Consider the following 24,091-nt stretch of genomic DNA (forward strand, 5'->3'; position numbering starts at 1 on the left):
AAAAAAAAAAAAAAGAGGTATTTGAGGATTAACTACCAGCCAGTAAGAAAAGGGCAATTTTTGCCTTCCATTAGCCATGAACTCTGAGTAGATTCATTTGAATGTCGGAAGCCAAGAGCAAATAATCACATTAGTTGGGTTCTTACAAAAACTATTAAAAGCTTCATCCTTTTTCTCCTAATAACTTTAAAGTGCAATTTTATCAATGAAAGCGTAAGTGTACTTGCTTTTTTTAATCCTCCCATTGAAAGTTTTAAGGTGATTTAGGCCATTTTTAATGTCAGTGATTTCCTTTATTTATTTATTTAATTTCAGATTAATATGTGGGTACAAATAATTAGGTTACATTGCTTGCATATCTAAAAGTTCAGGTTGTAGTGAGCCCTTCATCTAGGGTGTGTGCTGTATACCCCTAAGTTGTGCACATTAGATGAGAGCTTTGTTAGTGGTTTTGAATTAAGGTTATGTATAAAATAACAGTATTGCTCTAGGCAAGAAAGAGCCCACATTTTTACTGCTCACTTATCAAACACATAAACTCTTAAACATAGTTTTCATTTAGTGGGAATTAAAGTACTTAAGTATAAGTGATAGGAAATATCTTCCTTTTTGAAAGAATCCAAAATTGGTGCTGCTTATTATTGCCTTTGGTGTAACGCCCATGAGAGTTATTTAAATTAATTTGATAATTATTTTGTGAAAAACTATCCTATTTTTTTGTTTTTAAATTAGATTTTACATGTTTATAATATATAAACAGATTTATAAATTTACAACTTTAAAAAACTGTGCTTATACATTTTCTTAATATCTTGGTATCTAATGATTTTATGTTTTAATGTTTCAGATTGTCCTTTAGTAAAAATGGAGTCGTTAGAATAGATGGTTTCTCTTCTCCTGACCAATATGATGATGAAGCTATGAGTTTATGGACACATGAAAATTATGAAGATGATGAACTAGACATAGAAACTTCTAAATATATTTTGGATATAATAGGTGATAAATTCTGTCAGTTAGTAACATCTGAAAAAACAGCTTTGTCCTGGGTAAAAAAGGATGGTAAGGAAGTTAAATATAACATGAACTTTACAAATTGCATTTTAAGAATTTCTCTTTGAATTATGTTTAATTTGGGAAAGAAGTCCTTAAACTTGTCTAGTCTTACTGATTTTTAATTGTAATAATGGGACCTTTTATGCACAAATGAACTTGTGTGTACAATAGATATGTTCCTATTGAGGTTTAATTGCATAGTTTAACCATTGATGAAATCACCATAACATTTTTATATTTGGAATTTCTGACATTACAAATTAGAGTGTTAAAACCACTTGGATGCAAAATGTGAAATTTCAACATTTGACATAAAAAGATATAGTCCATCCCATTATTGATACTTGAATCTTAGGTTTACTCCTTGTTTAACTGCTCATTTACTGCTTGTGACCTGTAGCAAATAACCTCCATGAATATTAGGCAGGTTTGTGAAATAGGAAAGATAACAACTTCATAAATTTGTTTAGAAAATAGTTGCTATTAATTGGTTTTACTTATATAAAGGACTTAACAGTACCTAACATAATTGATGCTCTAAATATTAGCTTCTTCACCTTCCCCTTCCTAAAATCAGTTGTTTGCCCCCCAGGGGACATCTGGTAATGTTCTAAGACATTTTTGGTTGCTTAATTGAAGGGAGTGGGGTGTGCTGCTAGCATCTAATAGGTGGAGGCCATAGATTCCCCTAAATGCCCTACAGTGCACAGGATAACCCCCTATAACAAAAAAAAAATTTCAACCCTAAATGTAAAAAGTACCAAAATTGAAAAACTCTTCCTTAGATGTAAGCCATATTTATTTTTCACTTAGAATAATTTGTGAGTCTTCTGAAAAGAATTCTGCTAAGCCTTTAGTTAATATAGCCTTAAAAATTCTTGGTTTTGCTTTTACATTTTTATTTATGCTTGTATTTTAACCAAAATTATATGGGTAAAGAGCATATTTGTCTTTAAATTTTTGTTTTTTCTGTATCTTAGCCAAAATTGCCTGGAAAAGAGCAGTAAGAGGAGTCCGAGAGATGTGTGATGCATGTGAAGCAACGTTGTTTAACATTCATTGGGTCTGCCAAAAATGTGGATTTGTGGTCTGCTTAGATTGTTATAAGGCAAAGGAAAGAAAGAGTTCTAGAGGTTGGTCAATAAGTTTATATGAATTGAAGGTTTTTTATAATGTTGCTTTAGGATCATTAAATGTGTTTTTTTCCCCATCTATCTTTCTTATGAATATATTGTTAAAATTTTGTGAAGTTTGTTTTCAAGAGGAGTAATCATCAGTTTATTAATTGCTCTATTTTCTGAAATCAGACTGCATCTACATCCTTTAGACTAATGAGTATATTCACCCTTCATTTCAGGCAGAAAGTTTCTTAATGTAGCCCAAAATTTAGGGTTAGAGCTTGTTACTTTAAGATTACAATGTGATGGCTCGGCGCCTGTGGCTCAATCAGCTAAGGCGCCAGCCACATACACCTAAGGTGGCGGGTTCGAATCCCCAGCCCGGGCCTGCCAAACAACAATGATGGCTGCAACCAAAAAATGGCTGGGCGTTGTGGCGGGCGCCTGTAGTCCCAGCTACTTGGGAGGCTGAGGCAGGAGACTCGCTTGAGCCCAGGAGTTGGAGGTTGCTGTGAGCGTGATGCCATGGCACTCTACCCAGGGGGACAGCTTGAGGCTCCATCTCAAAAAAAAAAAAAGATTACAATGTGATGTTTTTGTTTTTTTTTCCCCCTGCTTTTTTGTTTGTTTGTTTTTTGAGACAGAGTCTTACTTTGTTGCCCTTGGTAGAGTGCGGTGGCGTCACAACTTACAGCAACCTCAAGCTCTTAGGCTTAAGTGATTCTCTTGCCTCAGCCTCCCAAGTAGCTAGGACTCCAGTTGCCTGCCACAATGCCCTGTTATTTTTTGCTTATTGTTTGGCAGGCCTAGACTGGGTTCAAACCTGCCAGATCTGGTGTATGTGGCTGGAGCCCTAGCCGCTGAGCTACAGGTGCTGAGTCTAAGAGTGTAGGAGCCTAAAGTTCTAGAAACTGTTAATTACACAGTCATAAGTCATAATTGAATACTTCATAGTATAAATTGACTTTTCTAAAAGTTGGTCACCGTTTATCTCTCAGTTCTCAGAGAATGAAAAAGTAATCTTTATAATTTTAAACAGCCTTTGAAGCATTTCCTCCCTCCCTGTCTCACTCTGTTGCCCTGGGTAGAGTGCTGTGGCGTCATAGCTCACAGCAACCTCAAACTCTTGGGCTGAAGCAATCCTCTTGTTGCAAGTTCCCGAGTAGCTGGGACTATAGGAGTGTGCTACCATGCCTGGCTAGTTTTTTTTCTATTTTAGTAGAGACAGCATCTTGCTATTGCTCAGGCTTATCTTGAATTCCTGAGGTCAAGCAGTCCACCACCAACTTTGGCTTTCCAGAGTACTAGGATTACAGGCATTAGCCACTGTGCTGAGCCAGAACCAATTTTTTATTTTCTAGGTAAAGAAAATGACACAAAGACAGTGTCCCACTTGTTAACATAACTGGAGATGAGGCGAAGTTTTAAAAAGGGAATCACTAAGTACATTGAACGTGTTTTAGAAATAGTTTATCTGAAGCAGTTTTATAAGTGGCTCCCTAATACTGATATTGGGTGATTTGTTAGGCATGAAGTTCTGATGAAATGAGGGGAATTATAGTAATATTAGAAATAAATAGGCAACACTCATAGCTCAGTCAGTAGGACGCCAGCCACATACACCGAGGCTAACAGGTTCCAACCTGGCCTAGGCCAGCTAAGACAACAACAACAACTGCAACCAAAAAATAGCCGGGTGTTGGGGTGGGCGCCTGTAGTCCCAGCTACTTGGGAGGCTAATGCAAAACAATTGCTTAAGCCCAAGAGTTGGAGGTTGCTGTGAGCTGTGACACCAGGGCACTCTACCCAAGGCAACAGCTTGTGACTCTGTCTCAAAAAAAAAAAAAAAAAGAAAAGAAATACTCAGTGACAGACTGTCAGTGTCACAGAACAATGAATGTCGTTTTTATTCCAAGCAGCTCTTTTTCAGAGTAGTATATCATGTAGATATAACATGATTTAGCCATCAGTATCTTTTCATTGATAGAATTACTAAAACCCTACCCTCTCTGATTCTTTTTCTTAAATATGCAGCACTTACAAATGAAACCTGGGAACATATTTGAACAGCTAGATGTTTGGGGGCTATGCAGTAAATATGTGAAACCATAATAAGAAATGTATTAGGCAGTAAAATATCTTTAAAATCATAAAACTGTATTTTGATGTTTTCAGTTGTTAGAACTGGCTAGCTGCATTGTTATAAAACTTTATACTTTGTTTTTCCTTCACCAAATTGAAAAGGTTAATTTGAATTTATTCTGTTTTGCTGTATTGCATGTATATACCTCAGCTGCTGTGAATTCTTTTTTTTTTTTGGAGCAAGATAGAGTATTTGTAATAAACTAGTTGTATTATTAATTTTCACAGTACTATTAATTTTGAAAGTATAGTCTGTTAGTCACCATATTCTTTCAAGTATAACCTATGCCTTGGGTTATATTCTGTTTGATATATGTTGATGTCGCAATGTTAGTTGATAAAACTAACATTGGTGGCTCAGTGCTCATAACTCAGTGAGTAGGGTACTGGCCATATACACCAAGACTGGTGAGTTCAAGCCCAGCGTAGGCCTCCTAAAACAGCAATGACAACTGCAGGCATTGTGGCGGGCACCTGTGCTCCCAGCTACCCAGGAGGCTGAGGCAAGAGAATCACTAAAGCCCAAGAGTTTGAGATTGCTGTGAGCTGTGACACCACAGTACTCTACCACGGGCGACATAATGAAACTCTGTCTCAAAAAAAAAAAAAAATCTAACATTGGCTAGGTTTAATACATAGTTTTATATAGTGGCAATCAACATAAGTGTTTAAAATATAAACAGTTAGAAAATATTTTCAAGTTACCCCATAGGTCTTCAGAGAGGAAAGTCAAAGATTTTAAAGGTAACCAGTTTTAGACTAGATTTGAATTTTATTTAATCTGTACTTTTTATGAAATAATGTCCTAATTTTTTTAAATGCTAAATTTATTGAGTTTTGTGATATCAAAGATTTTGTAGCTATATCATTAGTAGCTGTCATAAATTTATAGAGAAATTTCTCCTAAAGATGAACATATCAAATATTCTTTCCATTTCTGATATGCCCCCATGCTTATGACTTTTAGTATGTTTACAACTCTAGGAATAGAGTCTTGTTTGAAGGTAACAAAATCCATTAATACTAATAGCTATGTGATAACAGCTTTTTCACATCTCACGACAGTTCTCTTCATATCTTTGAAGCTTAAGAGGAATACAAATGACTAATGGCCTCAGAATTGTGTCATACTGAGTTTAGGATCAGCCTATCATCTGTATCACTGTTTTTGTAGAATTCATAAAGTGGTAGAACTGCCTTTTCTGACTTTTTTTAATAATCAAATATCTGAAAACCGTCACTGACATTTTATATATATTTTTTATATACAAAGCATCAATTCTATAATTATAAAATCATTGCAGCCAGACACAAAATGGCTCATGCCTATAATTCCAGCACTTTGGAAGGCTGAGGCAGAAGGATTGCTTCAAGTCAGGAGTTCACGACCAGCTTGGGTAACATAGCAAATACCCCATCTCTTAAAAAAATTCTTTTTTTAATTAGCTGGGCTTCGTGGCATCTATTGGTAGTCTTAGCTGCTGGGAGACTGAGGAAGGAGGATTGCTTGAGCTCAGAAGTTTGAGGCTGTAGTGAACTATGATTATGCCATTGGACTTCAGCCTAGGCGACAGAGTATAAGACCTTGCCTTTGAAGAAAAAACAAAACCAAAAAAAGAAACCCTAAAAAACCATGAGTGTGATGTAAAACTAGATAATGTTATCTTGCAGATAAAGAACTGTACGCTTGGATGAAGTGTGTGAAGGGACAGCCTCATGATCACAAACATTTAATGCCAACTCAAATTATACCTGGTTCTGGTAAGTATAAATTTATATTATTAATGAAATAGTTCCAGGTTAAAGAAGCATCTAACAGAGTATCTAGAAATATTAACATAATAAAATTGACAGGTAAGGTTTTACTAGTCTTGAATTGTTTGGCTCAAAGTTGTTGGAAATCCTCTGTAATGGTAAATAAAGCTCAGAAAGAAGACCACCCTAGAGGAACTGTCTTAGAAGGGGAACGTTAAAATATTATGTAAAGGCCTGTTGGGTTTCCCATGAAATCTTTCTAGTATTTTTGAGCATACTGAATTTTTAATAACAGTGGTAAGGGAAAAAAAGAATAGAGAACATAAATTTGGTTGAATGATCCAATTCTGCGATAGATGGAAGAGACAGAATGGAGGAAATGTGGAAGAAAATTTAAAAGGCACAAGAAGAGCTCCATTACTACTAATTATAAAATATAGTAAGAAAAAATGTTAACAACTAGTGGTAATCTTTTTATTAACTACCATTTTATTTTGTAGTTTTGACAGATCTTCTAGATGCCATGCATACTATTAGAGAAAAATATGGCATTAAATCCCATTGTCATTGTACTAATAAACAGAATTTACAAGTTGGAAATTTTGCTACAATGAATGGTGTATCTCAAGTGAGTAAAAATCTCATTCTGTTATTCAAATAGAATACATGTTAAATTAATCAACTTTGGTATTTGAAATCCAGAAAAAGTGTTTAAAGATTTAATTGTTTTACCTTTATAGGTTTTACAGAATGTTCTTAATCATGGTAATAAAATTTCTCTGTGCATGCCTGAATCTCAGCAACAAAATACTCCTCAAAAGTCTGAAAGTAATGGCAATAGCAGCCCAGGAAGTGATGTATGCACAGATAGCAAGTTAACTCCTCCAGAATCTCAGTCACCACTACATTGGTTAGCAGATCTTGCAGAGCAAAAAGCCAGAGAAGAAAAAAAAGGTAAACATAACTATGTCTAAGTATATATTAGAGAATTATGGTATAACCTTCATTTTACTATTGCATATTAAAGTACTACTAATATAAATAGTTTGGTCTTTTGCTTGAATTATGGCTTAGATTCAATAAAATATTTGTCCTGTTATAAAGCAGGTTCTTATAATTATGTCAAAGTTAGTTACAGTCATTTGTGGATGAGCATATAAAGCCACTGGGGATACTAGATTTGTAACTTACCTGTATTTTCTGCTTGTCTCTGCAGTAGCATTTTTTATATGTGACAGGTACAAATTCAGCTACATGCCTAAGGAAGGCCTTTTCATGTTCAAAATGTTTGATGGCATTTTGAAGGCTTTAACTCATTCTCTGATTTACATTTAGGGGACTAAATCACCAGTGTTTTAGTTTTTACCTCCCATTATAGATGCTGGGTGCCAGCTTAATTGAGTTATGTGAAATGTTTTGTTTTAGAAAACAAAGAATTTGCCCTTGAAAAGCAAATTAAAGAAGACAGAGAACAAGACAACTGTGATTCTCCAAATGGCAGAACATCGCCACCTACATCCCAGAATAATGAACAAGGGTCAACTCTACGGGACTTGCTGACCACCACAGCTGGCAAGCTACGAGTAGGCTCTACCGATGCTGGCATTGCCTTTGCCCCAGTGTATTCAATGGGAGCCCCAGTGAGTGTGGTGCCAGATTTTAGCTTTAATTATGGATCTTAATTGAGATGATTTGGGTAGTTGGCTGTTGGGTGTGAATTATCCAATAAACAGTTGCAGCTGAAATCAAATGTACCAAATTGCTAGGCATATTTCTTATTTGTACCCTAACTCCTAACCTTCAGCTGCCATTTTTCACTAATCTTAGTAAAAGGTTGGAGGAGAGGGCTCTTTGATGCCAGAAGAGCCCTGAAATGCCCCTCAGAACTATTTGTCTAGTGGGAGAGAAAAACACACATGGAAGTGAAAAATACCTAGAAATTAATTTGGCTTTAATTATTCACTGGAAAAAAAGAAAAGCAGAATAAATGCTTAGGTAGATGAAAATTTTTGGTAGCTTTTAAAAGTATGTAGGACATCCCACCCACCTGAAAACTCTGCCCCAGCCCTAAAAAATGTAAAAGGTTGGAAGGCTGATCTTCTAGTTACTATTGACCAGGCAGTTTCTCACACTAGCAACTTCTGGTCTTTATGTTTCAGGAACAGTGTAAGGACTAGGGATCACTATCCACTACCCCATTCATGCATATTCTTGTATGCAGGGATACTATTTAAAAAAATTAGTGTGTGGGAGGAAAATGTATACATTTCCTCTCAAAATATAATTTTTCTCAACTTTTTTTTTCTCTTAATAGAGTGGGAAGAGTGGAAGGACTATGCCTAACATTCTTGATGACATCATTGCTTCAGTTGTTGAAAATAAAATTCCACCAAATAAAACTTCTAAGATAATTGTAAAACCAGAGCTTAAAGAAGAGCCTGAAGAAAGCAGAAAGCCTGCCATGGATGAAAACAATAAATTGTACAGTGATATACCACATTCTTGGATCTGTGAGAAGCATGTTTTATGGCTTAAGGATTACAAGAATAGTAATAATTGGAAGCTTTTCAAAGAATGTTGGAAACAAGGACAAGTGAGTATTTTAGGCTGATTAAATAGAGCTTGAAGCTAATTAAATAGAATGGTTCCTTCCTTAGGGATAGAAATGGGAAAGAAATAGTAAAGACATATGGGGGCAATAAGATAATAAAAATACTGAAAGGTTTATCAGAATGATTATTTCTAAATTCCTTTTTTTGGCCACATTTATATGAATTAATAGGAAGCAGTGATTTATTTCCTGTTGTATTTTTGATCTGTCAGTAAATAGGTACTTAATAAAACCTATGTTTAAAAATAAAAGTCCCTCCCACCATTTTTAGGATTTGTATTTTAACCCACTTTGCACATTCATATTCTACTTTTAAAATGTTAATCAATGTTAGAAGCATTTTTCATGAACAAATGAAATGTAGATGTTTTTGTCTATAATGTTTATACATAGAACATTTACTTATAAATTTTAGTTCATCAAATCTTGAATGACACATTCCATTATTTCATACTGCTCTAATAAAAATGTTTTTCTCTTTGACAAAAGTTTATCTCAGATGGCAATATACAACACTGATACAAAACTGCTAATTACCAAAACAAACAGTAGCATAGGACTAGGTAAGAGTATTGGATGAGACACTAGGAATTCATATGTGAATTGCCAGTGGTAATTATTATATATCTAATAGCAGGATCTGTTATTAGGTCATTGAAAGTTGTTCAGTGAAATAATTCAACCAAGTAGTCAACTAGAATTTAGAGTGTTTTTTTAACTTTTTATTCTTCCTAAAATTAATTACATTACGAAGTTTAATGATACATAATACCATGTTTAAATTTTGTTTTGTTTTGAGACAAAGTTTCTCTCTGTCACCCTTATTAGAATACCATGACATCAATATAACTCACAGTAACCTCAGTCTCCTGGACTCAAGTGATCTTCTTGCCTCAGCCTCCCAAATAGCTAGGACCACACGCACCTGCGACAAAAAAAATGCTCAGCTAGTTTTTGTATTTTTAGTAGTGACAGGGTCTTGCTCTTACTCAGGTTGATCTTAAACTTCTTAGCTCAAGCAATCTTACCTGCCTCATCTTCCTAAAGTGCTAGGATTACAAGTGTGAGCCACTGTGCCCAGACTATGTTTAATTTTTTTTAATTCAATTTTTTATTTTATTATTATTTCTTTTTGAAATGGACTTTGCTGTGTTGCCCAACCAAGACACAAACTCTCCTAGGCTCAAGAGATCCTTCTACCTTAGTCTCCAGAGTAGCTGGGGCTATTACCACATCCAGCCTAGTAAATATAATTTTTCAGACACTCTTTTAAATTGCAACTTCCTGTGTTCTCTGTATTCTAGAATTTTACTTTATTTGGAATAAAAAAATTAGAATTTTACTTTATTTAGAATAAAGGTTAAGAAAACTAGAGAATTAATATATCAGATGAACTTAGAAATGTTTTTACATCATTTATTAGAGTTTTAGAATCTATATACGTCTTCACTTGTTAGTTTCTGGGTTAGAGATCCTTAAGGGAATTTAAATTCATGTTATTTCAGAGAAGAGGGTCACTTTCAGAGAATCAGGCTTGAAATGTAATGCTTTTGTGCCATAGGTGTTTGCTTTTTTTTTTAATCCTGATCTTTATAGAGGTTAAAAAAATTTGTGACTTAAATCTGTGACCATATACTATAAACATGTAGGTAACTTTAATTATGTCTGTAAAAATTAGTATTTTAGGCTGGGCATAGTGGCTTATGCCTGTAATCCTAGCACTCAGGGAGGCCAAGGTGTACAGATTGCTTAAGCTCATAAATTCAAGATTAGCCTGAGCAAAAGTGAAACCCAGTCTCTACTAAACATGAAAAACTGAGAGGATTGTGTGAGCCCAAGAATTCGAGGTTGCTGTGAGCTGTGATGCCATGGCACTCCACTCAGGGTGACAGAGTGAAACTCTATCTCAAAAAACCAGAAAAAAGACACTTGTACTAGACTGTTTATTGAAGCTCAATTTACAGTCACCAAAATGTGGAAACAGCCTAAATGCGCCCCCCCCCCCCAAACCCAGGAATGGATTAACAAGCTGTGGTACATGTATACCATGGAATATTATTCAGCCATTAAAAAAAATGGAGCCTTCACAGCATTTGTATTAACTTGGATGGAAGTGGAACACATTATTCTTAGTAAAGTGTCACAAGAATGGAGAAGCTTTTTGTAGAGACAGAGTCTTGCTCTTGTTCAGGCTGGTCTCAAACCCATGAGCTCCTATGTATTCAATCTTGATTTGAGGACAATTAATGACACAGTGGGGCATGGGGAAAGGAGAGAGCAGAGAGAGAAAGAAGGAGGGGGAAGGGAGTGGGGGAAAGGAAAAGCAGAGAAGGGAAGGAAGGAGGGGGGTGGGTCTCAGTGTGTGACACATCTTGTACCCTCAATGAATCCCCAACAATTAAAAAAATAAAGAATATGGCCAGGTGTGGTGGCTCACACCTGTAGTCCTAGTAGGCTGAGGTGGGCGGATCACTTGAGCTCAGGAGTTCAAGACCAACCTGAGCAAAAGTTGAGACCCCGTCTCTGCTGAAAATGAAAACCTGAAGTAAGAGGATCACTTGAGCCCAAGAGTTTTAAGGTTGCTGTGAACTACAACGCCATGGCACTCTACCGAGGGTAGAAAAGTGAGACTCTGAAAAACAAAAAAAAACATAAAATTAGTCTTACAGATAAAGCAACCAGATAATCCATATTTCTACTATTAAGAAATGGAATTTGGGAGGGTGGTGCCTGGGGGCTCAGTGGGTAGGGTGCCAGCACCATATACTGAGGGTGGTGGGTTCAAACCTGGCCCCAGCCAAACTGCAACCAAAAAATAGCCAGGTGTTGTGGTGGGCACCTGTAGTCCCAGCTACTTGGGAGGCTGAGGCAAGAGAATCGCCTAAGCCCAGGAGTTGGAGGTTGCTTTGAGCTGTGTGACACCACAGCACTCTACCTGGGGCGATAAAGTGAGACACTATCTCTACAAAAAAAAAAAAAAAAAAAAATGGAATTTTTGCCAAGTGCAGTAGGTCACACCAGTAATCCTACCACTCTGGGAGGCCAAGGCAGGTGGATTGCCTCAGCTCATGGGTTCGAGACCAGCCTGAACAAGAGCAAGACTCTGTCTCTACAAAAAGCAGGCGCTTGTATTCCCAGCTACTTGGGAGGCAAGAGTATCTATCGTTTGAGCCCAAGAGTTTGAGGTTGCTGTGAGCTATGACACCACCACACTCTACAGAGGGTGACAAAATAGGACTCTGTCTCAAAAAAAAAAAAAAGAGAGAGAAATGAAATTTTTAGTATAACCTTTCAGACTCACTTTCTAAGAATTACTTTACATTTAAATTTCTGTTTTGGAAAATGCCACTGTATTCCACATGACATCTTGTCATCATTTTTTTTTCTTTTGACAGTATCAGTATATTGTGAATATCTTTCCAGGTCAGCAACTTGTTTTGAATAGCCTCTTTTATACTCATACTTTTGTCAGTAGGCTTGAAACTTAATGTGTTAAACCTTGGTTATATGTGCATGTAAAATTCAGTTTTGAAATGTCCATGTATCTTTTAACTGTTTTTTATTTATCTTTTTAAGCCTGCAGTGGTTTCTGGTATGCATAAGAAAATGAACATTAGCTTATGGAAGGCTGAATCCATTAGTCTTGATTTTGGGGACCACCAAGCTGATCTCCTAAATTGCAAAGACAGCATTATTTCAAATGCCAGTGTTAAAGAATTCTGGGATGGTTTTGAAGAAGTTTCAAGTATGTTGTATTTGTTTTACTGTTTTCTTAATCGTATTCTCCCAAAATGATGAATTGCAAATGTAATTTTAACAGATTTTTAGTCTTTGAAACATTTGTTATCTAATGAAAAGAAACAAGTAGTTGGAAAGAAAATATTTAGTCCTAATTCTGTCTTTTAACACTAATTTCCTTTGACCTTAAAGAAGCTATTTATGCTGTGCTTCCTTATACATGTAAATGGGGAAATTTTGGGCAACCTCATACACTTTGGCAAATTGAATTATTTATATAAAATACTTCGAGAAGTAAAAATGTAAAAAGATTGTGATGTTTACGAGATATTAAAAAGAATTTTCTGAGCTGTTACAAATGGGAAATACAATATATCCTATCTGTGTACAAAAGGAACAAAAGTTTTAATACATAAGGAATAAAAATCAATAAGCAAGCATTCGTTAAGCACATACTATGCAATAAGTCATTCATTCATTTACATTTCTTCCTCTCCAAACATTAGTAAAAATAAAAGACAGAAATTACCTTTTTAATAATTAACTGCATTGTTTACAGAGCGACAAAAAACCAAAAGTGGAGAAACAGTTGTCTTAAAATTGAAAGATTGCCCTTCAGGAGAAGACTTCAAGACTATGATGCCAGCAAGGTTTGAAACTTTTCATTTTGACTCTTGATTTTTTTAAAGATTATCCCTAGAGGGGAGGATAAGTAATAATAATTGTGACCTCAAGTCCTTTCCTTTCTTAATTAAAAATAAATAAGAAACAAAACTGAATCTCTGTAGCCTCAACAGGGGGAAAGTATGTTAGTGAAGGAATGAATACTTATGGTTCGGCGCCTGTAGCACAGTGGTCATGGACCTGGCCACATGCACTGAGGCTGGAGGGTTCAAACCTGGCTCAGGCCAGCTAAACAACAATGAGAACTACAACAAAAAAATAGCCAGGCATTGTGTCAGGCACCTGTAGTCCCAGCTACTTGGGAGGCTGAGGCAAGAGTATCGCTTAAGTCCAAGAGTTTGAGGTTGCTGTGAGCTGTGACGCCATGGCACTGTACTGAGGGCAACATAGCGAGACTCTGTCTCAAAAAAAAAAAAAAAAAAAGTTACTCATGTTGAAGAACACAGGGGCTTGTTTGAGGTATTCCTTCTATTGGATCTTTTAATTTGTAGTGGTTAAAGAGGCAGAAATGTCATTTTAGTATCACTTCGTATCTTAAGGAAAGATTGTGTGGTGTTTGAACAAGTAGAAAATTATATATTTGAAAGCACTTAAAAATACAAATCTTTATTTAAAATAAGGCAATGTTGTTATTCTTCAGATACGAAGATCTTTTAAAAAGTCTGCCATTGCCAGAATATTGTAATCCAGAGGGAAAATTCAATTTGGCCTCTCATTTGCCAGGATTTTTTGTACGTCCAGATCTGGGCCCCAGGTTGTGCAGTGCCTATGGTAGGTATAAGTTCACATTTCTCCCAATTTGGAATTATATAGGATTTTAACAAATTTCTGTTCAAAAATAGTCTAATGATTTTTAGTTTCGTAACTAAATCTTAAAATCTGTTGAAATCCTTTTATATTAGGTAGTATAGTAAGAATTAAAGCCAATATATAGTTAAGTACCTGGTAATTCCTTACAAAATACTTTACCATTTTTATTAATTTGTTTTTTAATAATAGCACATTTTATAATACAAGTATAATTATAAAAATAATAGGACATTTTATAGATTGTGGCTTTTAGGGCCAGAATTTCGTTTTGGTTCTTTTGTTTTCTTTTCTTTTCTTTTCTTTTCTTTGGTACCATGACTTTATTGCAATTAATAAATTCTGCTGACAGAGCTAATTTGGGGAGAGTATCTGCTTATATTATTAGATATTAGAAGCATTTTGTCAAGTAGAATTTTGTTTTATACACAGGTGTAGCTGCTGCTAAGGATCATGATATAGGAACAACAAATCTCCATGTTGAAGTTTCCGATGTTGTCAATATTCTAGTCTATGTTGGTATAGCAAAAGGAAATGGCATTCTCTCAAAAACAGGTAATGAAACTTAAAGAATCCTAGTCTTTGGAATAAGAGTTGAATAATCACATAAACTAATGTCATCTAGAATGTCAGCCTCTGACTTAACAGCAAAGATTTCAAAAGGAATTGCAGTGGATACGTGAGTATTTTAATCTTTATTGCTTGAAGATTATTTTCCTTTCTATTTTTCATATAAATGAAATTTTAGCCTTACAAGTAAGACTTTTAATTTGCTCCTTTCCTATCATTAAGTATTTGTGTTTACAAAAATATTGTCAAGCTCACTGGTAACATTTATTGATGAATAGAAAGTAGGTCAGGTCCTGGGGCTCTCAAGCATTTTTTCCCCCCTCTGGTATCAGAGGAAGAATGGCCTCTTCTAAATAGAAGTAACTTTTATATCTAGTCCATGGGCTTAGTTTCTGTCTTCTGAATGTCTTTCTGAAATCTTGATCTATCGGTTATTCTTTTCTTCATAGAGACATAGATACATATTCATTGGTCTTTAACCTTTCGTCCCTGGCTCCTTCTCAGAATAGGAACAGAGTCCAAACTATTCCTTCTCTCTCTCAAAAAAGTAAACCTCCTTAAAACCTTTTACATCATCCTATTGCTCCTGCTTTCATAAGAATTTCTTTGCTATCTCTTTTCACATTTCAACTCATTCCAGTCTTATTTCTTTCTTTCTTTTTTTTTTTTGGTAGAGACAGAGTCTCACTCTGTCACCCTCAGTAGAGTGCCATGGCGTCACACAACTCACAGCAACCTCCAACTTCTAAGCTTTAGGTGATTCTCTTGCCTCAACCCCCCGAGTACCTGGGACTACAGGTGTCTGCCACAACTCCTGGCTATCTTTTTGTTGCAGTTTGGCCGGGGCTAGGTTTGAACCTGCCACTCTCTTTATATGGGGCCGGCACCCTACCCACTGAGCCACAGGTGCCACCCAGTCTTATTTCTATACCTTCTTGAAATTACTATTGCTACAAAGTCTTTTTTTTTTTTTTGAGACAAAGTCTCACTGTGTTGCCCTTGGTAGAATGCTATGGCATCACAGCTCACAGCAACCTCAAACTCTTAGGCCCAAGCAGTTCTCTGGCCTCAGCCTCCCAAGTGGCTGGGACTACGGGTGCCTTCCATAACGCCTGGCTATTTTTTTGATTGCAGTTGTCATTGTTTACCAGGCCCAGGTTGGGCTCAAACTTGGCCAGCTTCAGTATATGTGGCCGGTGCCTTACTCATTGAACTATGGGTGCTAAGCCTGCTACTAAGGCTTATCACTCACACACCATTGGATGATACAGTTATTTCTTTCTACTCACCCCACCTGTTGTAAATAGTAGGGGATTTTGTTTAGTTTGGGTTTTGTTTGAAGCAGCGTCTTGCTCTGTCACCCACACAATAATGCAATGGCCTGATCATAGCTCACTGCAACCTCACACTCCTGGTAACAAGTGATCCTCCTACCTCAGCTTCCTACATAGGACTACAGGCACAGGCCACCATGCTCAGCTTAATTTTGTCTTATTTTTGTGGAGGAGTCCCTCTGTATTGTCCAGGCTGGTCCCCAACTCTCATCCTCAAGCAGTCATTCCACCTCGTCTTCCCAAAGTGCTGGGATTATAGGCATGAACCACTACACTTATCCGAATGACATTGTTAATCACTACCTCTTCTACACATACCATCCTTGGCTTTTGTGACATCCCTTCCCTGATTCTGGCACCTTATGAGGTTACAGACTTTTCTAACACTAACAGATGTTCTTCTTTACCTTTTCTACTTTATATGCACTTTCTGCATGACTTCCGTCTACCACATAGATCATTGATTCCAATGGATCTACAACTTGTGGCTAGGTGCTACATGGAGACTCATAGTATTCATTGTCTCTGTGTACATTTGATAATTTCTGTCATGCATGATCTAAATTTCCTCCAAAATATGGAAACTGATTTTTATGTTACTCAGCTCTTAACTGACTTTTTCTTTTCTTTCTTTCTTTTTTTTTTTGAGATAGAGTCTCACTTTATCACCCATGGTAGAGTGCTGTGGCATCACAGCTCACAGCAACCCCCAACTCCTGGGCTTAGGCAATTCTCTTGCCTTAGCCTCCCACGTAAGTGAGACTACAGGCTCCCAACACAGTGCCCAGCTGTTTTTTTGTTGCAGTTTGGCTGGGGCTGGGTTTGACCCCACCACCCTCAGTATGTGGGGCCAGCGCCCTATTCACTGAGCCACACGTGCCTCCCTTAACTGACACTTTTGACTATAGTAGATAACCACTTTAACAACTCTCTAAGAATTAGAGTTATAGTCCCAGCTCTGCCACACAAATGAGTGACCTGTGGTTTAGATTTCTTTCTAAGCTTATGATGCCACAGAGTTATCTTTTGTACTTCATTGCACTATATTCAGATTATCCTCTATAACACTTTTCTCCATTGTGATTCATTCATGCTCCTTCATATTTGTTCCTGCATAACCCCTAGCCATTATTCCTAGCATAATATTTGATCTTTTGAGAAAACTTTGAACATAAATAATCCTCTAGCTCTCTTTCCTTATTTTTTAAATATATTTCTACTCAGTTCTTATCAGAAAAATTGCTCTCTTTCTTTATCTAAAAAAATTTTGTCATAGATGATCACAAAAAAAGCAACATTGTAGGGTTATAATATTTAAAACACATTGAGAATAACTAACATATTTAGAGCACATGCTTTTTTCCTCCACCTACAATGGCTATCTTACCTCTTTGACTCCCTGGTAAACTCTTGTATTTATCTTTTAAAGTGTAACTCAGATTCTCAGTAACTCTATAAGTGTTTTTTCATAAAAAGTAAAGTTACTTTAATCATTCTCCTTCTTATAACACCCTGCCTCACTTTATGTTTTAATTTTCAGAGCAATAAAATTTAGAGGGAAAAAAATTAGAAAAACCAAACCAAAGTTTCCAACTTTTATTTTTGTTAGGATAACGTAAGAGTATCAGCTGTCATTGTTATGTTTTATTTATTTTATTTATCTTTTGGAGACAGAGTCTCAAGCTGTCAACCTGGGTAGAGTGCTGTGGCATCACAGCTTACAGCAATCTCCAACTCCTGGGCTCAAGTGAGTCTCCTGCCTCTGCCTCCCAAGTACCTAGGATTACAGGCACCCACCACAGCACCTGGCTATTTTTCTGTTGCTGTTGTCATTGTTGCTTTAGCTGGCCCAGATTGGATTCGAATCCGCCAGCCTTGGTGTATGTGGCTGGCACCCTACCCACTGAGCTACAGGCGCTACCAGCTGTCATTTTTTAAAGAGAAAAAATATTTTTTTTTTTTTTTTTTAAGACAGAGTCTTGCTCTGTTGCCTCAGGTGAGAGGGCCATGGCATCAGCTTATCTCATAGCAACCTCTAACTCCTAGGCTCAAGTGAATCTCCTGCCTAAGCCTCCTGAATAGCTGGGACTGCAGGCTCCTGCCACAGTGCCTGGCTAATTTTTCTATATTTTTAGTAGAGATAGTGTCTTCACCTTGCTTAGGCTGTTCAAAAACTTCTGACCTCAAGGGATCCTCCCGCCTTGGCCTCCCAGAGTGCTAGGATTACAGTCATGAGCCACCACACCTGGCTTATTATTAAAGAGAAAATTTTAAACTCTCTACATATAAAGGCTATAATAACAGTAAAGAATAGGATCTTATGATGAACTTCTTACATTGTCCTTAATTTTCTTATTTAGGACTAGGAAAAAACTTTGCTGCAGAGAACATTTGAGGACTAGACTGGTTTTGGTGTGTCCTTTGTACTTATAGATTACAGTTACCACAACGTGATGTTTATTTGCCTAGATTTATTTGTCAAGATTCTCTTCAACTCTATAACGTCTTGACTGGATCTTGCTTGATTCTAACCCCCAATATCCTAGGGCAGTGTCTAGCACAGGGGTCCTCAAAGTTTTTAAACAGGGGGGCCAGTTCACTGTCCCTCAGACCACTGGAGGGCTGGACTGAGGGCCCCAGGACCAGTCGGCTGCTAAGCAGGACGGGCAGTGGCGGCAAAAACACCTGGGGGGCCAGATAAACGTTATAGGCGGCTGCATGAGGCCTGCGGGCCATAGTTTGAGGATGCCTGGCTAGTACATAGTAAACACTTGATAAATGTTTGAATTGGGAAATCCTTGCAGTAAAGTTTGAATATAAAAAAGATTTTGCTATCAAAAATTAAAAAACATCTGATATATCCTTTCTAGCAAACAGTAACACCCAGTTAACATTTTCACTGTGTACACCACAGTTTTTTGTGTGTATTGCATTTGTGTATATGTGTAGTTTTTTAAGTCAGCATTTAGAATGTGGACTGATGTTTTTTCAAAACTTTAAAACTTTATTCATGAAACATTCGCATTTGGTTACAGATAATAAAAATATGGAATCCTCTAGGAATTGATCAGAATACATTTTGCTCTTCCATTTATTAGTAATGCTAATGAGTAAATCCCTTTATCTCACTGAACTTTTTACTCAGGCATGAAATAGAGATTATGATCCCTGACTGCCTTGCTAAGTAGTTTTACAGCCCAGCTAATTAATAATAACAATAAAAGTACTTTGTAAGGTATGAAATGCTATGAGTGCAAGTTATTCTTATGACCTTGCCCTTGAGAAAGGGGAAAAGGTGGGGTTAAGTTTGAGTACAAGTTCTTAAGTTTTCAAAATCTCCTGCTCCTTGGTTTGCAGGGAACATATAAAGTGGGAAAATCAGTGTTGCTCTGTCTCTAGTTCTTTTTTCTTATGGTTCTAACAATTTTGAATAAAAAAGTGCTACATACCTCATTGCAGAGTGTCACTATAGTCACCTTCGAAGTACTCCCCTTGGGAAGCTATGCACTGATGCCAGCACCTATTCCACACTTCAAAGCATTTTTTCCCCAAACTTAATTGTCAGACTTCATACCATGACAACTTTAATGGTCATTCCAGGAAAAGAGTTCCAAAATTGCTTTGAAGGGCAGAGTAGTAGGCTCTGGCATTGGTACATAGCTTCCCAAAGGGAGCACTTTTTTTTTTTGGAGACTGTTGCCCTTGGTTGAGTGCTGTGCGGACATAACTCACAGCAACCTCCAACTCAGACTCAAGCCCTCCTCTTGCCTCAGTTTTTTTCTGCTTTTAGTAGAAATGGGGTCTCGCTTTTACGCAGTCTGGTCTCATACTCATGAGCTCAAGCAATCCACCCGCCTTGGCTTCCTAGAGCGCTAGGATTACAGGTGTGAGCCACCGCTCCTGACTCCCAAAGGGAGTACTTCAAAGGTAACCATAGTGAGATTCATTGATAAGGTGTATAGGACTTTTTCGAGGATGAGTTTGAGAACCAGTTTTTGGACCTCATATGTAACTGGATTTGACTCCTCTTTAAGAATACTGATTGAGTCAGGCTTTCTGCTGCTTTGCTAGGTCAATTTTAGCAGACTTGGCTTTCTTACTGACCTTTTTGAAAATATGCTCCTTTTTTCAGGAATACTCAAGAAATTTGAAGAAGAAGATCTGGATGACATTTTAAGGAAAAGACTAAAGGACTCTAGTGAAATACCTGGTGCTCTGTGGCATATTTATGCTGGGAAAGATGTTGACAAGATAAGAGAATTTCTTCAAAAGGTACAATTCAGGTTGCAAATAATTTGTCTGTCTACTTTGTACAAGGATTTCTTTTTTCTTTTTTGAGACAGTCTCACTTTATTGTTCTTGGTAGAGTACCATGGCATCATAAGTCACAGCAACCTCAAACTCTTGGGCTCAAGTGATCCTCTTGCCTCAGCATCCCAAGTAGCTGGGACTACAGGCACCTGCCACAACGCCTGGCTTTTTTTTTTTTTTTTTTTAAGAGATAGGTCTTGCTCTTGCTCAGGCTGGTCTCAAACCCGTGAGCTCAAGCAATTCGCCTGCCTTGTACCCGGCCTATACAAGGATTTATTAATTTGTTAAACCACCTTCATTTGGCATTCAGCAATAGGTAGGTGACTATGAAAGTTTTCTGAGAGAGATTGTGTTACATTTGTTTCTGTTTGCATGGATTATACGTTTCTTGATTTTATATACTTTTGGATCATCATTGTAGCTTATCCTGTTATACTTCATTTTGACCCTTGTATAAGATCACTAAATTCCCTTAATTAACCCCACCCCCCAAAAAGTCACTAAGTAATTTTTACTTCAAGGTAGATAGTCAAATGTCCCTTTCTCCAAGCCTGATTGCTGTTGAGGATGTTGAATGGCAATTCATCATCAGTTCCTGGTGCTTCCCCCATCTGTTACAGTAAGGGACTGATCTGTTCATGAGCCAGATGTTCGTTGGGTAGTGAAAAGTAACTATTGGGGAAAAAACAAACAAAAAAAGTAATTATTGGGATTGCAGGATATAAATAGTAATGTTTGAGGGCAGCGCCTATGGCTCAAAGGAGTAGAATGCTGGCCTCAGGTATTTGGGGCCACAGGCTCAAACTTGGCCCCGGGCAAAAACTGAAAGAAAAAAAAAAGTAATGTTTAGGGCAGTGCCTGTAGCTCAGTGGACAGGGTGCCGGCCACATACCTGAGGCTGGTGGGTTCAAACTTGGCTCATGCCAGCTAAAACAAAAATGGTAACTGCAACAACAAAAAAAAGCTGGACGTTGTGGTGGGCGCCTGTAGTCCTAGCTACTTGGGCGGCTGAGGCAAGAGAATCATTTGAGTCCAAGAGTTTAAGGTTGCTGTTAGCCATGACACCATGGCACTTTACCCAGGGCTTGAGACTCTGTCTCAAAAAAAAAAAAAAAAAAAAAAGGTAATGTTTGGCAAGCATGGTAGCTCATGCCTATAATCCTAGCACTCTGGGAGGCCAATGCAGGCAGACTGCTTGAGCTCAGGAGTTCGAGATCAGCATGAGCAAGTAAGAGACCCCGTTTCTAAAAAAAAAAAAAAAATAGCCAGGCATTGTGGTGGGCACGTGTAGTCCCAGCTACTTGGGAGACTGAAGCAAGAGAAACACTTGAAGCCAAGAGTTTGAATTTGCTCTGAGCTATGATGCCAGTGCGACTGAGTGAGACTCTGTCTCAAAAAATAAAATCTTGTACTCACATATTTTCTGAATTTTGTAAAGGGATTTCTTTTAATGGATCATCATTGTAGCTTATCCTGTTATACTTCATTCATCATTTTCCTTCTGGAAGGATTTTAAGTTCTGTCTCTGCAAAGTAAAGTATCTAGAGCCTTGTACTACTATATTATCCCCAAATACCTACCAGTATTTTAATCTAAGATATCATTTGTCTTCTAAGCAGAAAATTATTTCACTGATTAGTAAAAGGTTCCCTTGAAGTTGACTTTTTAAGAGTAAGTTACAGTTATAAAAGTATTTATTTATCGTTGTACCTACCTTTTAAAGTGCTTGAAAAGTGCTTAATCAATCCATACATGTGAGTTTTTTTTTGTTGTTGTTGTTTGTTTGTTTTAAAGAGACAGTCTCACTTTGTTGCCCTTGGTAGAGTGCTACGGCATCACGACTCACAGCAACTTCCAGCTCTTGGGCTTAGGCAGTTATCTTGCTTCAGCCTCCCGAGTAGCTGGGACTACCAGCACCCGCCACAATGCCCAGCTATTTTTCTGTTGCAGTTTGGCTGGGGCTGATTTTGAACCCACCACCCTCAGTATATGGGGCCTGTGCCATCCTTGCTGACCCACAGGCGCTGCCCAAATTGTTTGGTTTTTCATTTTTGTTTTTGTTTTGTCACTCTGGGTAGAGTACCATGGTGTCAACAGCAACCTCAAACTTTTAGGTTCAAGAGCTCCTCTTCCCTCAGCCTCCCAAGTAGCTGGGACTATAAATGCTCAGTACAATGCTCAACTATTTTTTTTTCCTTATGCTAAGCTATTTTTATTTTTTTTTTTAATTAAGACAGAATCTCACTATGTTACCCTGGGTAGAGTGCTGTGGCATCACAGCTCATAGCAACCTCAAACTCTTGGGTTTAAGCAATTCTCTTGCCTTAGCCTCCCAAGTAGCTGGGACTACAGGCATCCGCCATAACACCTGGCTATTTTTTGGTTGCACTTGTCATTGTTTAGCAGGCCCAGGTTGGGCTTGAACCTGCCAGCTTTGGTGTGTGTGGCCAGTGCCCTACTCACTGAGCTACAAACCTATTTTTCCTATTTTTAGTAGAGACAGGGTCTCATTCTTGCTCAGGCTGGTCTCAAACTCCTGAGTTCAAGCAATCTCCTTCCTTGGCCTGCCAGTGTGCTAGAATTACAGGTGTGATTCACTGCGCTCGGCCCCAGTGGTCTGGTTTTTTTCTTTGCAGTTTTTGGCCAGGGCTGGGTTTGAACCAAAACCCAGCCCACCTCCAGCATATGGGGCTAGCGCCCTACTCCTTTGAGCCACAGGTGCCATCCCCCAGTGGTCTGGTTTTTTAGGAAAAAAAACTACTCTTTTCCTTATTTATGAACTATGCTCTTAAAACAATTATAAAGAAAGAAACTAGATTGATTGAAACTTCATAGTGGAGGGAGGTGGTAAAAAGGAAGTATGATTTACTCTATTAACAGCATTTCCAGGTTTTAATATGCTCTAGCTTTATAAATTATTGCAGAACATTATTATTATTTTTTTTAGAGACAGAGTCTCACTTTGTCACCCTTGGTAGAGTGCCTGGCATCACAGCTCACAGCATCCTCCAGCTCTTGGGCTTAGGCGATTCTCTTGCCTCAGCTTCCTGACTTGCTGGGACCACAGGCCCCCATCGCAACACACAGCTATTTTTTGTTGCAGTTTGACTGGCGCTGGGTTTAAACCCGCCACCCTTGGTATATGGGGCTGGTGCCCTACTCACTGAGCCACAGGCACCACACAGAAAATTACTTTTTTCAACTTGGGAAGCTCAGTCATTGTTCTGTAAGACTTTAACAAAAGACTATGTTGTTATAAAGAAAATAGAAATTAACTGAACAGAATTTATCATTTCTCCTCCTAATGTTATTATGTACATTTTTATTTTAATCCATATTTCAGATTTCAAAAGAACAAGGCCTTGAAGTTCTACCAGAACACGATCCAATACGTGACCAGAGCTGGTATGTGAACAAACAGCTCCGCCAAAGACTGCTTGAAGAATATGGAGTCAGAACCTGTACTGTTATTCAGTTCCTTGGTGACGCCATTGTTTTGCCAGCAGGAGCACTTCATCAGGTATATACAAAGTTATTTCTAATACATCTGTTACTGACCAAACTAACTTATCTTGGAAAATAAATTATACTTGGTATAAACTTGAAAGAAAACATAAGTAAGAGAATGTACTGTACCAGTCTCCTTCATTAAAATGCACTTACAGAAATCTGACATGATTTACATACCTTCAGAACTTTAATAGTTTTAACACTAGCCATATTTCCATTTGTGTGTTGTCTCTGATTTAATAGATTGAAATCGAATTTTTAAGATCTCTGTTAGGGGAACTAGAGAGTTAGTTACTATATACTCGACATTAGTGAGGCATTAAAGTATGTGTGAGGGTGGCTCGGGTGCCTGTGGCTCAAGCGGCTAAGGCGCCAGCCACATACACCTAAGGTGGCGGGTTCAAATCCAGTCTGGGCCCGCCAAACAACAATGATGGCTGCAACCAAAAAATGGC

At 37.6% G+C, this 24,091-nt stretch overlaps 1 protein-coding gene across 6 annotated transcripts in view; it reads left to right on the top strand.

Moving 5' to 3' along the window:
* JMJD1C (jumonji domain containing 1C) overlaps positions 1–24,091 on the top strand; it is a 360,771-nt gene that overhangs the window by 324,541 nt on the left and 12,139 nt on the right. For all 6 annotated transcript variants that reach the window (XM_023509587.1, XM_003783626.3, XM_023509588.1 and 3 more), the window contains 13 exons: positions 848–1,062; positions 2,037–2,189; positions 5,988–6,077; positions 6,572–6,699; positions 6,812–7,025; positions 7,497–7,711; positions 8,386–8,664; positions 12,259–12,427; positions 12,980–13,070; positions 13,745–13,875; positions 14,344–14,466; positions 19,948–20,087; positions 23,470–23,646. In XM_023509587.1, coding sequence (XP_023365355.1) covers positions 848–1,062; positions 2,037–2,189; positions 5,988–6,077; positions 6,572–6,699; positions 6,812–7,025; positions 7,497–7,711; positions 8,386–8,664; positions 12,259–12,427; positions 12,980–13,070; positions 13,745–13,875; positions 14,344–14,466; positions 19,948–20,087; positions 23,470–23,646 — 2,125 coding nt within the window. The remainder of the gene's footprint in view (positions 1–847; positions 1,063–2,036; positions 2,190–5,987; positions 6,078–6,571; positions 6,700–6,811; positions 7,026–7,496; positions 7,712–8,385; positions 8,665–12,258; positions 12,428–12,979; positions 13,071–13,744; positions 13,876–14,343; positions 14,467–19,947; positions 20,088–23,469; positions 23,647–24,091) is intronic.

The sequence above is a fragment of the Otolemur garnettii genome, unplaced genomic scaffold, assembly GCF_000181295.1.
Source record: "Otolemur garnettii isolate 467f Iridium unplaced genomic scaffold, OtoGar3 scaffold00008, whole genome shotgun sequence".
In the NCBI taxonomy this organism is placed as follows: Eukaryota; Metazoa; Chordata; class Mammalia; order Primates; family Galagidae; genus Otolemur; species Otolemur garnettii.